Consider the following 12,964-nt stretch of genomic DNA (forward strand, 5'->3'; position numbering starts at 1 on the left):
GCCAGCCCACAAGTTCTCATTGGCCAGCCCACAAAGTGCTCATTGGCCAGGTTTCAGTCGTGTGCTCGTCATTGGGTCCTGTCAAAACCCAGGACCAAAAAGGGAGGAGCCAAGAGTGATTCCCAAAGGGAAACTGGAGTCCTCTGACCAAAAGAGGAAACCAAGACTTAAATATTACAAAGCACATATGCCATCTGGCTTCCCTCCCCTTTTACCATGCGGGCTTACGATCTGTGGAGCGTGTTCTGTTTTTCGCTGGTTGAGTCATTGTGTTCCTGCATGCACACCTGCCTCTCCCACTGAGAGCCTCAGTCAGTTTAGCTGCTGCTAGACCCCACTACTCAGTGTTCCACCCTGACACAGTCTAGGCACCACGTTTCGCAGAGGGTCTGGCGATGTCCCTCGGTTAGTACGTTTCGCTGTGGGTCTGTCGATGTCCCTCGGTTAGTTGGTAGAGCAGTTGCCTCGCATGCACGAAGCCCTGGGGTGGATTCCCAGCACCACGGAGACCAAGTGTGGCGCCTCATGCCGTAACCTTTTGGGAGGTAAAGGAAGGAGAGTTAGAGGACAAGGTCAAAATCCTCAGCCACTTAGTGAGCTTGAAGCCAGCCTGGTTTACATGGAACCCTGTCTCAGAAAAAAAAAAAAAAAAAAAAAAACAAGCAGAAAGCACCCCCGTACTGTAAATCTGCACACGTGCGCATGTGCACAGTACAATAGTGCTGCATTCTCCGGCACTTACAGGGGTTCAGAGAGGTTTTCTGCTGTCTTGTGTGTGTCCCCCTGTCCCAGTTGACACACACACACATACACATACGTGCACGTGCGCGCACAGTTAGAACAGTATGCAGAGCTGCTTTGCCTTTCCCTTGCCAGTTCTCTGCTCCCCAGTCCTTGGACTCACCTGATGAGGGTGGGCAGCGTTTTCCAAGAGTTACTGCCTTTGTCTTCTCAGAATGTGGTCTCAAACCGCATTCTGCATTTTGCAGATGAGCAAAAATGAGCCAAAATGTTCTGTTTCTGACAAGACAGAAATATGGCAGAACTCTCCCCCCTCAGCTGTCCTGGACTCTCTCTGTAGACCAGGCTGGCCTCGAACTCACAGAGATCTGCCTGCCTCTGCCTTCCAAGTGCTGGGATTAAAGGTGTGCACCACCACTGCCCTGCTGATTTTTTTTTTTTTACGATTTATTCATTTTTGTCTTATATGGGTGACTGTTTTCCTTGCGTGTATGTGTGTGTGCCAGGTACGTGCCCAGTGCCCTAAGGCCAGAAAAGGGTGTTAGATTTCCTGGAACTGGAGTTATAGGTTGAAAACTGTCACATGGGTGCTGGGAACTGAGCCCAGTCCTCTGGGAAAGCAGCAAATGCTTTTATCCGCTGAGCCATCTCTCCATCCCCAACATCAGGAAGAGTCTTCATTTGAGCTGACCCTCCACAAGGGACTAGGTTTTCTCTAGGGTCATACTCACTAGCTGCAGAAATGTTGTGTTTCTGAGGGTCACATTTCTATGCGTGGAAGTTCCTGGGGGTATACCCACAAATCAAAGTGCATTCCCTGTGCCACATGGGAAGCTCATCAGAGCATCATTTTGTACCATCTGGCTACTTCTTGTCTGTAGACAACATCGTCATCGTCATGGTCGTCATCACCATCAGGATTATTTTAGGTTTTGAGACAGGGTCTCTCTGTGTAGCCTTGGCTGTCCTGAAACTTGCTTTGTAGACCAGGCTGGCCTCAAACTCATAGGCATCAGCTGCTTCTGCCTTCCGAGTGCTGGGACTGAGGCATGTACCACCACTGCTCAACTTTTTAACATTTTTATTTTAATGATTTGGAAATCATTACACCAAATCCATGCCATGCTTAGTGGGGTGTTAGCACACAGCTGGGACCTGCTGGCTTGTAGATGCTTGGCTCTGCACTTGGTTTCCCAGCAGGGGTCTTACGTGGGATTTGCTGGCTTTCCTAGCTCTGGCCTCCTGCAATCGTTTGACGTCCATCTGTTTCCTTCCATTCAAGCCTGGACACCCAAAGCTAAGCTATGTCCTATTTTTCTTATTTTCTACCTCCTTCTTCCCTTCCCCTGTTCTTCCTTCCTTTTTTTTTTTTTTTTTTTTTTTGGTTTTGAGTCTCTGTGTATCCCGTAGGCCCAGAGTAGCCTGGAGCGCCCCGTTCTCTTGCTTCACCCTCTCCAGAGCTAGGGCCGCAGGGGTCAGCCCCCACATTCCATACACGCTGCGCTCTCAGTGAAATCAGCCTAGTCAAGCAGCCCAGAGGGCAGCAGATAGGAAGGGTGTCCTAGTCAGTCTTGTACTGCTGTGAGGAGACACCGTGACTGCAGCAACATTTCACTGGAGCTGGCTTACAGGGGGGAGGTTGGGAGGTTGAGTCCATTAGCATCATGGTGGCAAGCATGGCAGCACGCAGGCAGACATGGCGCTACACAAGGAGCAGAAGGTTCTCTATACAGATCCACAGGCGGCAGGAAGAGAGAGTGACACTGGGCCTGGCTTGGGCTTCTGAAACCTCAAAGCCCCGCCCCCAGTGACACACTTCCTCCAACAAGGCCACACCTCCCTATAGTGCCAGTCCCTCTGAGCCTCTGGGGGCCATTTTCATTCAAACCATCACAAAGGGGCTCCTGACCGGGAGGCCCAACCCATGACCAGTCACCTCTGATCTCTGAGCTTCATCTACACAAGGAGGATGGCTGTTCGACCTTCTCAACTCTCAGGGCAGCCACGGGAATAAAAGAGCAAGCCATAGGAATGACACAGTGCTCCCACCACCACTGGGCCTTGGCTTGCCGTCTTCATCTGTGATTGCTGTTCATTCATGTTGGGGTGACTTCGGTTGTCACCCCTGTTTTATTTGTCTTACATCAGGTTCCTAAGAAGCAAAGTTTGAGACACGGGTTCAAGTGCAAACAGGGGACCAGCCCATCATGACGTTGCTTAGGACTTCCACCGTTCCTTTGGAACATTCTTAGGCAAAGCCTGGGGTTGGGGCGGGGTAGGGAGCAGAACATGAGCCTTACTAACTCTGGGAAAGCCCCAGGGAAACGAGGGTGAGTCACCCTACGTGGGAGTCAGTTGTAAAGAGATAGAGGAATTCAAACGAGGTGATGGTGCAGCACCTATAAGTCCCAGCTGCAGTCCAGCTGCCCACATCTGGGCCAGCTTCTCCCTTCCTGCTACATGGAAATAGCCACAGTCACACCTACTCTTGCGGGTGCTGTGAGGACCAAACGAACTGATGTGCACATGCAGATGGACTCCTTGGAAATGTGATGTTCCCGGGGACACCTCGGGGCTCAGAAGGAATGACCGCCGGCCTGTAACAGTGGCTGCCATCAGTGGCAGCGTGGTCCCTTGTGTGAAACAGCTACTGCTTGTCCGCCCCAGCTGTTTTACGAACTGTACTATAGAGTAACGAAGCAGTAGCAACTGTTAATTCAATTAGCCATGTCAGGAAGCTGTCTGCCAGTAGCTGTTTATATTACTGTTTTCCAAATCCATCTTGTGGGGGCTCAGGGTTGCTACCCACTGAGAAGCTAGTGCTGGGCTTGTGATGTGGGTCGTCTGGGCTATAGAACTGAGGCCGGGGAGTGGCCCTGCTCAGAGTTGTCCTGCCCACTAGTGTATGCTCTTTTCCTTTCTCCAGCTGCAGAAGGCTGCTGAGCCCTGGGTCCTGAAGCACTCGGACCGGGAAAAGCAGGACAACAGCTGGAAGGAGGTGAGGGTATCCCTGGGACCCATCCTCTACCGGCTCCTGACTAGACCAGAAAAGGCCTTGCTTGTGGGAAATGTGACAGAAGTCCCCGAAGCCATACCCTCCTTACACCCTGAGCTCCTTAGCCCCGGGGTCATGCCCTATGATTCGGACACAGGAAGCGTCCTCTGCTGGAGCTGCCTAACCATGGCTGGGAGACACCCCAGGCCAGTTCAGTTATACCTCAACAGAAAGCAGGCCTTCTAAATAGCTTTGTGGTCTTGGGTGAGTCACTCTCCATCTCTGGGCCCCAGCTGTCTCATTGCCCTGGCCTAGTCCTGAGTGGGGTCAGGAGGGCCACACTGGAGGAGGTCACACATAGTTTCAGGGGCATTGTCCATAGAGCACAGAGCTGAGTAACAGTGGTTATATACCGGCCCCTCACATCGCTATTCGCTCCTCATGATGGCATGAAGGAACGGCGTGCTACCCAGGAATCGGGGCTATCATAGGCAGATGCCTATTCCGGGGAGCTGAAACAGGAGTTGGGGGGCGTTTACAGGGCTAGTGGTGCAGTTCTGACAACTCATAGGCCCTAAGGGCTGTGTCTTTAGAGCTGGGGAAATCCCACAATCCCTGTCATCACCATCAACTGTACAGCACTGTCGTGGAATAAGCTCTAAGTCTCAGACGGTCCCGCTTTCCCTGGTCCCTCTTTGCACTCTGAGCCTGGGTCGCAGTGCTACTGCAAGGGACTGAAAGGTACTGGACCTGTGGGGCTGTTAGATTGCTGCTGACTGCATCTTACGCCCCAGAAGAGAGAACTCATGTGCAGAGTGCTGGCGTTAGCTCCCAAACTGCTCTGCTGTCACCTCCTTTCACACACTGGTCACCAGAGCTGACCCTTCTTGTCTCTTCCTTTGACAGACACGAAGCGAGAAGATCCAGGACAAGGAGGGTGTTTCCGAAGCTGAGCTTGGGGGAACCGGCTTAAAGAGGTGATGCCTGCTCACCCCCAAGGCCTGGCCCCACCCCACAACCCTGTCCCCACCCCACAGCCCTGTCCCCACCCCACAGCCCTGTCCCCACCCCACAGCCCTGTCCCCGCCCCACAGCCCTGTCCCCGCCCCACAGCCCTGTCCCCGCCCCACAGCCCTGTCCCCGCCCCACAGCCCTGGCACCGCCCCACAGCCCTGGCCCCGCCCCACAGCCCTGGCCCCGCCCCACAGCCCTGGCCCCGCCCCACAGCCCTGGCCCCGCCCCACAGCCCTGGCCCCGCCCCACAGCCCTGGCCCCGCCCCACAGCCCTGGCCCCACCCCACAGCTCTGGCCTTTGGCCTTGACTCTCTTCATTCCCCTGCCTCATGCGTCTACTCCTGCCTCCATGAGATTTGGGAGAACCACCTAATGGCTTTTTATTTTAATCCCAGTCACTTGGGGACTGGAAAGCTTGGGGCCATGAGGATCGCAGTTTGCAGTTTAATGGTGGAAAACTGAGGCCTCAGCTGCACTTGCTGGCCAGAGAGAGAAACTGTTATGCTCCTATTGGGGCTTTCTTTTCCTTCCTGGACTTTGAGTCATAGTAGACTTCTGTTCCTGGGGTTGTTGGGCAGTGTCCATTGTGTCTCATGCTGTGGCCAAGGGGACACCCAAGGATAGTGTTCCCACTGTTAAGAAGTGAGGGGCAGGGCTGGAGAGATGGCTCAGCAGCGGTCAAGAGCACTGCCTGCTCTTCCGAAGGACCCGGGTTCAATTCCCAGCACCCACATGGCAGCTCACAACTGTCTCTAACTCCAAGATCTGACAACCTTCACACAGACATACATGCAGGCAAAACACTAACGCACATAAAATAAAATTTATTAAAAAAAAAAAAAAAGAAGAAGAAGAAGTGAGGGGCAGTACAGAACATTCTAGAGTGAGGGGATCAGGCTTCAATTCTAACTCGGCCATTTCTAGCACTGGGGCCTTGGGTACCTCTGTCTTTCTCGTGGGATAATTGGAGATGCTGCCACTGTAGAGCACTCCAGTAGCAAACCCTACCTGGACGTGAGACCGGGAATGAAGGCAACAGATCAAAGGAATCTCAAACGATTGATGGGGGTGGGGGTGGGGCCTGGGGTACTACCAGGTTAGTCAGTAGGCACCTGGAACTCAGGATTGCTGAGGAACCTGGGAGCCAGCAGAGTCTGAACCAATCAGAGCTCTTCCAGCTAACCTGTAAGAAGGCCAGGTACTCACTCCAGATCCCACGCAGTGTGTGCCAAGGGCTATGTTTAGGGGGATTGAAATGGCTAGAGGTTAAGTGTGAGTCCTTCGTACCATTTGAGTATATAGGGAGGAGTGTAGAGAGGATTTGGGGGGATACCAGCAAGGTTGTCTACAAGAGATAAGCCAAACCAGGCGGTGGTGGTGCACGCCTTTAATCCCAACACTCAGGGAGACAGAGGCAGGTGGATCTCTGTGAGTTCAAGGCCAGCCTGGTCTACTGAGCAAGTTCCGGGACATCCACAGCAACACACAGAGAAACCCTGTCTCAAAGAAACCAGAGGGGGTGGGGTGGGGCAAGATAGTGTGGTCCCCACATTCATGTCCCGGTTAAGTAGACTAGCATGCTTGACATGTTATTTTCCATTAATTCCATTTCCTTCCTCTTTGCTTCCCAGGACCAAGTCCGTTTCCTCCATGTCTGAGTTTGAAAGTTTGCTTGACTGCTCCCCGTACCTTGCTGGTGGCGATGCCCGGAACAAAAAGCTGCCCAGCAGCCCTGCTTTTGCCTTTGTGAGTACTGAGCCGGTGGAGCCTGAGAAAGATGCCAAGGACAAGCCAGGGCTTCCCACCCGGGACTGCAGCCGCATGGGTACCCTGGCCTGCCAGGAACCCACAGGGAGGCAGATGCAGCGTAGCTACACTGCTCCAGACAAGACGGGCATACGAGTCTACTACAGTCCCCCAGTGGCTCGGCGCCTGGGTGTCCCCGTGGTGCATGACAAGGAGGGCAAGATCCTCATCGAACCAGGCTTTCTCTTCACCACAGCCAAGCCCAAGGAGTCAGCCGAAGCTGACGGGCTGGCTGAGAGCTCCTACAGCCGGTGGCTTTGCAACTTCTCCCGGCAGCACCTGGATGGAGGATCCGGGGGCAACACCCCGGGTTCCGGACCTGCTTTCCCAGCAGCCCTGCATGACTTTGAGATGTCGGGCAACATGAGCGACGACATGAAGGAGATCACCAACTGTGTGCGGCAGGCCATGCGCTCCGGCTCGCTGGAGAGGAAGGTTAAGAGTGCGTCCAGCCAGACGGTAGGTCTGGCCAGCGTGGGCACACAGACCATTCGGACAGTCAGTGTGGGCCTGCAGACCGACCCTCCCCGCAGCAGCCTCCATAGCAAGAGCTGGTCACCCCGCAGCTCCTCGCTCATGTCTGTGCGCAGCAAACAGATCTCCTCTTCCCTGGACAAAGTCCATTCTCGCATTGAGCGGCCGTGCTGCTCGCCAAAGTATGGTTCACCCAAACTCCAGAGGCGATCAGTGTCCAAGCTGGACAGCACCAAGGACCGCAGCCTGTGGAACCTGCACCAAGGCAAACAGAACGGCTCGGCCTGGGCCCGCTCCACCACCACGCGGGATAGCCCAGTCCTGAGGAACATCAATGACGGGCTGTCCAGCCTCTTCAGTGTGGTGGAGCACTCAGGGAGCACTGAGTCTGTCTGGAAACTGGGCATGTCCGAGGCCCGAGCCAAGCCCGAGCCTCCCAAGTATGGCATCGTGCAGGAGTTCTTCCGGAACGTGTGTGGCCGTGCGCCGAGCCCCACTACCACAGCAGGAGAGGAGAGCTCCAAGAAACCAGAGCCCCTTTCTCCTGCCAGCTACCATCAGCCGGAGGGCGTAGCCAGGGTCCTGAATAAGAAGGCAGCCAAGGCAGGTGGTAGCGAGGAGGTCAGGCCCACCATGCTCTCCCAGGTGGGGAAGGATGGTCTCCTTCGGGATGGAGATGGAGCCTTGGTCCTTTCCAGTGAGGTAAGGCTGGACTTTACCCTTCTCTCAGAATGGGGGATTAGCCTTGAAAGTTCCAACTCCTGTTTTGTTTTGCCTTTTTTTTCCCCCGGTGAAGCCCAGGCTGGCCTTGAACTGAGGAGATGACCTTCAATTCTTGATCCCTTTGCCTCTGTGCTGGGATTACAGGTCTGCTAATGACACCTAGTTTATATATGGTACTAAGGATTGTACCCAGGGCTTTGTGCATGTGACGTAAGCACTGTGCCGAAGACAGGGACATCCCAAGACTCTCTTCTGACTCTTAAATGCAGAGGAGATATTTGTGTGTCTTACAAAGTTCTGTTTGTTTGTTTGTTTTTGTTTTTCAAGAGAGAATTTCTCTGTGTGGCCCTGGCTGGCCTGGAACTTGTAGACCAGGCTGGCCTTGAACTCAGAGAGATCCACCTGCCCCTGCCTCTGCCTCCTGAGTGCTGGGAGTAAAGCTGTGGGCCACCACCGCTTGGCCTTACAGAGTTCTTACATTGCCTGGGGATGGACATGAACATTCTTGACCTGAAATTAACACAGATCTAGTGTGGGACGACTGACGGGCGTGGCTTAACCGTGTGCTTTGCCCCTGTGCTGCAGAGACTTACAGTATCCCTCCAGAGAAGGGATGTGCCTGTGGCTTGCTGGGCTTCTGAGAGTCCATTGTTAGAATTCTGTTTGCAGTGGAAATACTGTCTTGGTAAGCTTGAGATTGCTGTAGTAAAGAGGATGAATGCCAGGGGGAAAAAGCTTTAAAATGCTAAAAACCAGGGCTCTACCCTCCCACCCCAGGAAGACGTCAATTCTAAGTCCTGTGACAATTCTAAGTCTCTAAGTGAGAAGTTACGCACTTCACTCCTGATAGCAGTTTTGTTCTGTTAGGGATTATTTGAAGGTTAGGAAAGGGATTGTGCCTAAGTCAGAGATGGAGAAGGGGCAGGAGAGGCCTCCGTGGGATGATAGTGTCTTACGGACCCAAGAGTGGACCTGGCGGACTCAGCAGCAGCCTGCCTCCTCTCACTTGAATTTCATTTTCTTTTCTTTTTTGTTTTGTTTTCAAGACATGGTTTCTCTGTGTATCTCTGGCTATCCTGGAACTCCTCTGTAGACCAGCCTGGCCTCGAATTTAGAGATCTGCCTGCCTCTCCTCCCAGCTGCTGGGATTAAAGGCTGGCACATGCACACCACCACCACCGCCTCCCCCACTACCACCGGACTCTAAAATGTGTGTGTGTGTGTGTGTGTGTGTGTGTGTGTGTGTGTGTGTGTGTGTGTGTGTGTGTGTTTGTATTTCTTTTTGGTTTTTCGAGACAGGGTTTCTCTGTGTAGCCTTGGCTGACCTGGACTCACTTTGTAGACCAGGCTGGCCTTGAACTCACAGCGATCCGCCTGCCTCTGCCTCCCAAGTGCTGGGATTAAAGGCGTGCGCCACCACCGCCTGGCATAAAAATGTGTATTTTTTAAAAAGTTTTTGTATCAAGACATTCGCTACAGCATTCTTTATCACAGGGAAAAACCGGAAACCACCTAAACATACAGTAACAGAGACGTGGACCTGCCGAGTCCGTCACAGTCCCTCTGTCACAGTCCCGTCCCCCACATTGACTTGTCCTTCCGTACAGCTCTGTGCTTCCTCCTCCTGAGTCCACAGTGGGGCCACTGCCATCTGCAGCCAGCTGGAACAGAGGGGTTCACTTCTGCATCTAGGTGGAGCCAATCAGTTTCCTTCTCCTTAAAATACAAAACTGGGGCAGAGGGATTTGGACTGGAAGGTGTAAAACCACAGTTCTGCAGTGTTCTATCTGATCCTTGGGCAAATTCAAGGGGGGGGGGGGCGGAGAGAAACAGGTAGGGGGAGGCAGGCCCTGGGCTTAATCCTAGTACATACAAGGAGGAGAGGAGGAGGAGGGAAGGGAGGTGGGGAGAGAGACTGTGACTGAATAGAAGAATGAGTGAAAGTTTCTATTTTAAGATTCTGGAATGAGGTCTGGCCAGTAGCTTAGTTCCAGTCTGAGTCCCAAGGCCTAAGAAAGAACTAGGAAACTTAATGACTTTAACCTGGTCTGAAGGTGGGCCGCCTCACTGCCAGGAAGTGCCCTTGTTTCCATTTAAGTCTGAAAGGGAAGGAAAGGGACCAGCGAAAGGTGGTGGCCATCAAACACGATGACCGGGGTCCCATCCCTGGCACTTACAAGGTGGAGGGAGAAAACCGGCCTCCACTGCACGATGCACACGCACATAGCTGTCCCACAGTACAAAAGAAACAGACAGAAACCCCGGTGTTCCAGTCTGAAGGATGCCAGCCATGAAGAGTTTGCTTACTCTGGGGGAGAGGCAGCCATTTTAAGCTGGCTGATTGGATGAGACCCACCCACGTTAAAGATGGTGATTTTTCTTTACGCAGCCTGCCAATTTAAATTTCAGTCTTACAAAGATGCACCCTCACACGATTGCCTAGAATAATGCTGGCCTTGGTACCCAAGTGTCCTGTGTCTTAGCCACATTGATACAAAGTGAGCCATCACAAACCAGAGGTGGGGGCTCATGCCTTTAACCCCAGTATTTTGGAGGCAGAGGCACGAGGGTCTCTGTCTATCAGTTTGAGACCAGCCTGGTCTACGTGGTCTACATGGCAAGTTTGGGACCAGCCAAGGCTATAATAGTGAGGCTTTGTCTCTAAAAACAAAACAATAAGAAACGCCCTCATGTCCATAAAGCCATCACGGTAAGAAAGAACAGTGTGAGGCTGGGGAGCTGAGTTCAGTTCCCAGCACCCACCTGATGGCTCACAACCACCTGTAGCTCCAGTTCCAAGGGATGCTGGGCCCGCTGCTGGCCTCTGAGCACTGTGTGCAGCGGTGCCTTTACATCCAGGAGGCAAAGCATTCGGACACATCTAACTAAATACACACTTCTTTAAAAAGAAAGGAAAGCAATGACAATACAGGGCTAGAGTGGAGTATGATGGTAAAACCCCTTGCCCAGCACACAGGAAGCCCTGAGGTCAACTCCCAACACTTAAAAAGAGAAAGAAAAGAAAAAGGCAAGAGTTGCTGAGACACGTGGAGTAGGTACTGAGTCATACATAATGTTTCCACGCCATGTTTGACTTGACTCTCACAATATTGAGGAACACAGTATGTCTTTCACCATAGAGAAGAGGTAAAGGCTTGTAAATGTGTCACTTGCCTAGTAAGTGGCAGAGCCAGGACTGGGTTCTATAGCAGTGCTTTTGACCATTTCTATGTTCCAATAATAATTAAAAGAATGGGGAGCTGGAGAGATGGCTCAGCAGTTAAGAACACTAGCTGCTCTTCCAGAGGTCTTGAGTTCAATTCCCAGCACCCACATGGTGGCTCATGACCATCTATAAAGGGACCTGATGCCATCTTCTGGCCTACTGGTACATACTTGGACAGAGAAGTCCTACATTTAAAAAATATATAAATTAGCCGGGCGTGGTGGCACAGGCCTTTAATCCTAGCACTCGGGAGGCAGAGGCAGGTGGATCGCTGTGAGTTCGAGATCAGCTTGGTCTACAAAAGGAGTCCAGGACAGCCAAGGCTACACAGAGAAACCCTGTCTCGGAAAAACCAAAACCAAACCAAACCAAAACCAAACCAAAACCAAAAACATCAACAACAATAACAACAAAAACCCATAAATTAATTAATTAAAAGAATGAATGATCTGGGCATAGTAACACCCGCCTTTAATCCCAGCAGTTGGGAAGGCAGAAGCAGGTGGATCTCTGAGTTTGAGGACAGCCTGATCTATAGCCAGGGCTACACAGAAAAAATTTCTCTCAAAAACCAAATAAATAAATACATAAATACGTCATACATACACACACACACATTAAAAGTGAATCGGGAAATCCCCAGTACTACCAGGATGTGATAAAGCGTGGCTGTAATTTCAGTTCCTGAGCAGCGGAGACAGAAGCAAACAGGTTGAGGCCAGCCTGGGCTGTACAGTGAATTCAAGGCCAGCTGGAGCTACACAGTGTGACCCTGGAGCTGAGGATGTAGCTTAGCTGTAACACACCTGTCTGGCTTGCTCAAGGCCCTAGGTTCTAGCACTGTGTGTGTGGTGGGGGGGGGGGAGTGGGTAGGGGGGAAGAGGTGAATTGGAAAATATTTATTTCTATTCAGTAGAACACTATAGAGCCTTAAAACAAGAGACCCAGGCTCCGGAGAGATGGCTCAGCAGTTAAGAGCACTGGCTCTTTTTCCAAAGGACCTAAGGTTTGAGTCTCAACACTCACATGGCGACTCACAACTGTCTATAACTCTAGGTCCAGGGTGTCTGACAGCTTCTTCTGGACTCTGGGCACTGCATACTTGTGGTGCACAGACATAGAGGCAGGAAAAGTGCCCAAACACACTAAAACAACAACAAAAACCAACCAACAGAGACCTAGACATTCACAGCAGCAGAAAAGTGTTTGCATTTTATAACTGCAAAATAAGCTTTGGGAATGAGGCTGTGCTGGTCACTGCATGTTGGGAATCTCAACCGTGGACAGTGGCTGCCTTCTCTGTGCCTTCCAGACTCTATTAAAATGCGGATCCATTGCTGGCCTAGTAGGAGTAACGTGATAAAGATTGGTCTGGAACAGGGTTGCAGCCCCTGGGACATATAATGAGACATGGCTGGGTCCTGGGCGCTGGGTGGCTGTAGCCAGGGCCTTGGGCTGCTCCTGACCTCCTCCCTGTCTCTTCCCAGGATGCCGTTTGTGACTGTAGTGCCCAGTCCTTGGCCTCCTGCTTCGTCCGGCCATCCCGCAATACCATCCGGCACTCTCCTTCCAAGTGCAGGCTGCACCCTTCGGAATCAGGCTGGGGCGGGGAGGAGAGGGCAGCCCCCCAGTGAATCACAGAGCAGCCGGACTCCAGCCTCAAGTAGCCCAGACCCTGGAGATGAGGCAAAGGGTCACAGCCTCAGCCTCACTCTGCCCAGGAAGAACAGCAGCTGTGCCACTGCCAGAGAAGAGCTTTCACATCACGGTAAAGCAGGGTGTCCCGCTGACTGCTGGGAGGTGACCTCTGATTTCCAGGGGAAGGCAGTGAGCAGGAGAAAGACCAAACCTGGGTGACCAGGACTGGGCCTCACAAGCACCTGATGAGCTCGGCAAGTCAGCTCTGGATTCTAGAGGGGGCCTGGCACCACCCACACCACTTCTTGGAAAGATCCAGAAAAGGAGGCATTTCTGGCCAGGCTCCC

At 52.4% G+C, this 12,964-nt stretch overlaps 1 protein-coding gene across 1 annotated transcript in view; it reads left to right on the forward strand.

Moving 5' to 3' along the window:
- Positions 1-12,964, forward strand: part of MTCL2 (microtubule crosslinking factor 2) — a 78,733-nt gene that overhangs the window by 58,300 nt on the left and 7,469 nt on the right. The window contains exons 12-15 of the mRNA XM_084775633.1: positions 3,668-3,739; positions 4,643-4,713; positions 6,382-7,732; positions 12,467-12,944. Coding sequence (XP_084631759.1) covers positions 3,668-3,739; positions 4,643-4,713; positions 6,382-7,732; positions 12,467-12,613 — 1,641 coding nt within the window. The 3' untranslated portion in view covers positions 12,614-12,944. The remainder of the gene's footprint in view (positions 1-3,667; positions 3,740-4,642; positions 4,714-6,381; positions 7,733-12,466; positions 12,945-12,964) is intronic.

This window comes from Acomys minous (assembly GCF_964271855.1).
Source record: "Acomys minous genome assembly, chromosome: 3".
Classification (NCBI taxonomy): Eukaryota; Metazoa; Chordata; class Mammalia; order Rodentia; family Muridae; genus Acomys; species Acomys minous.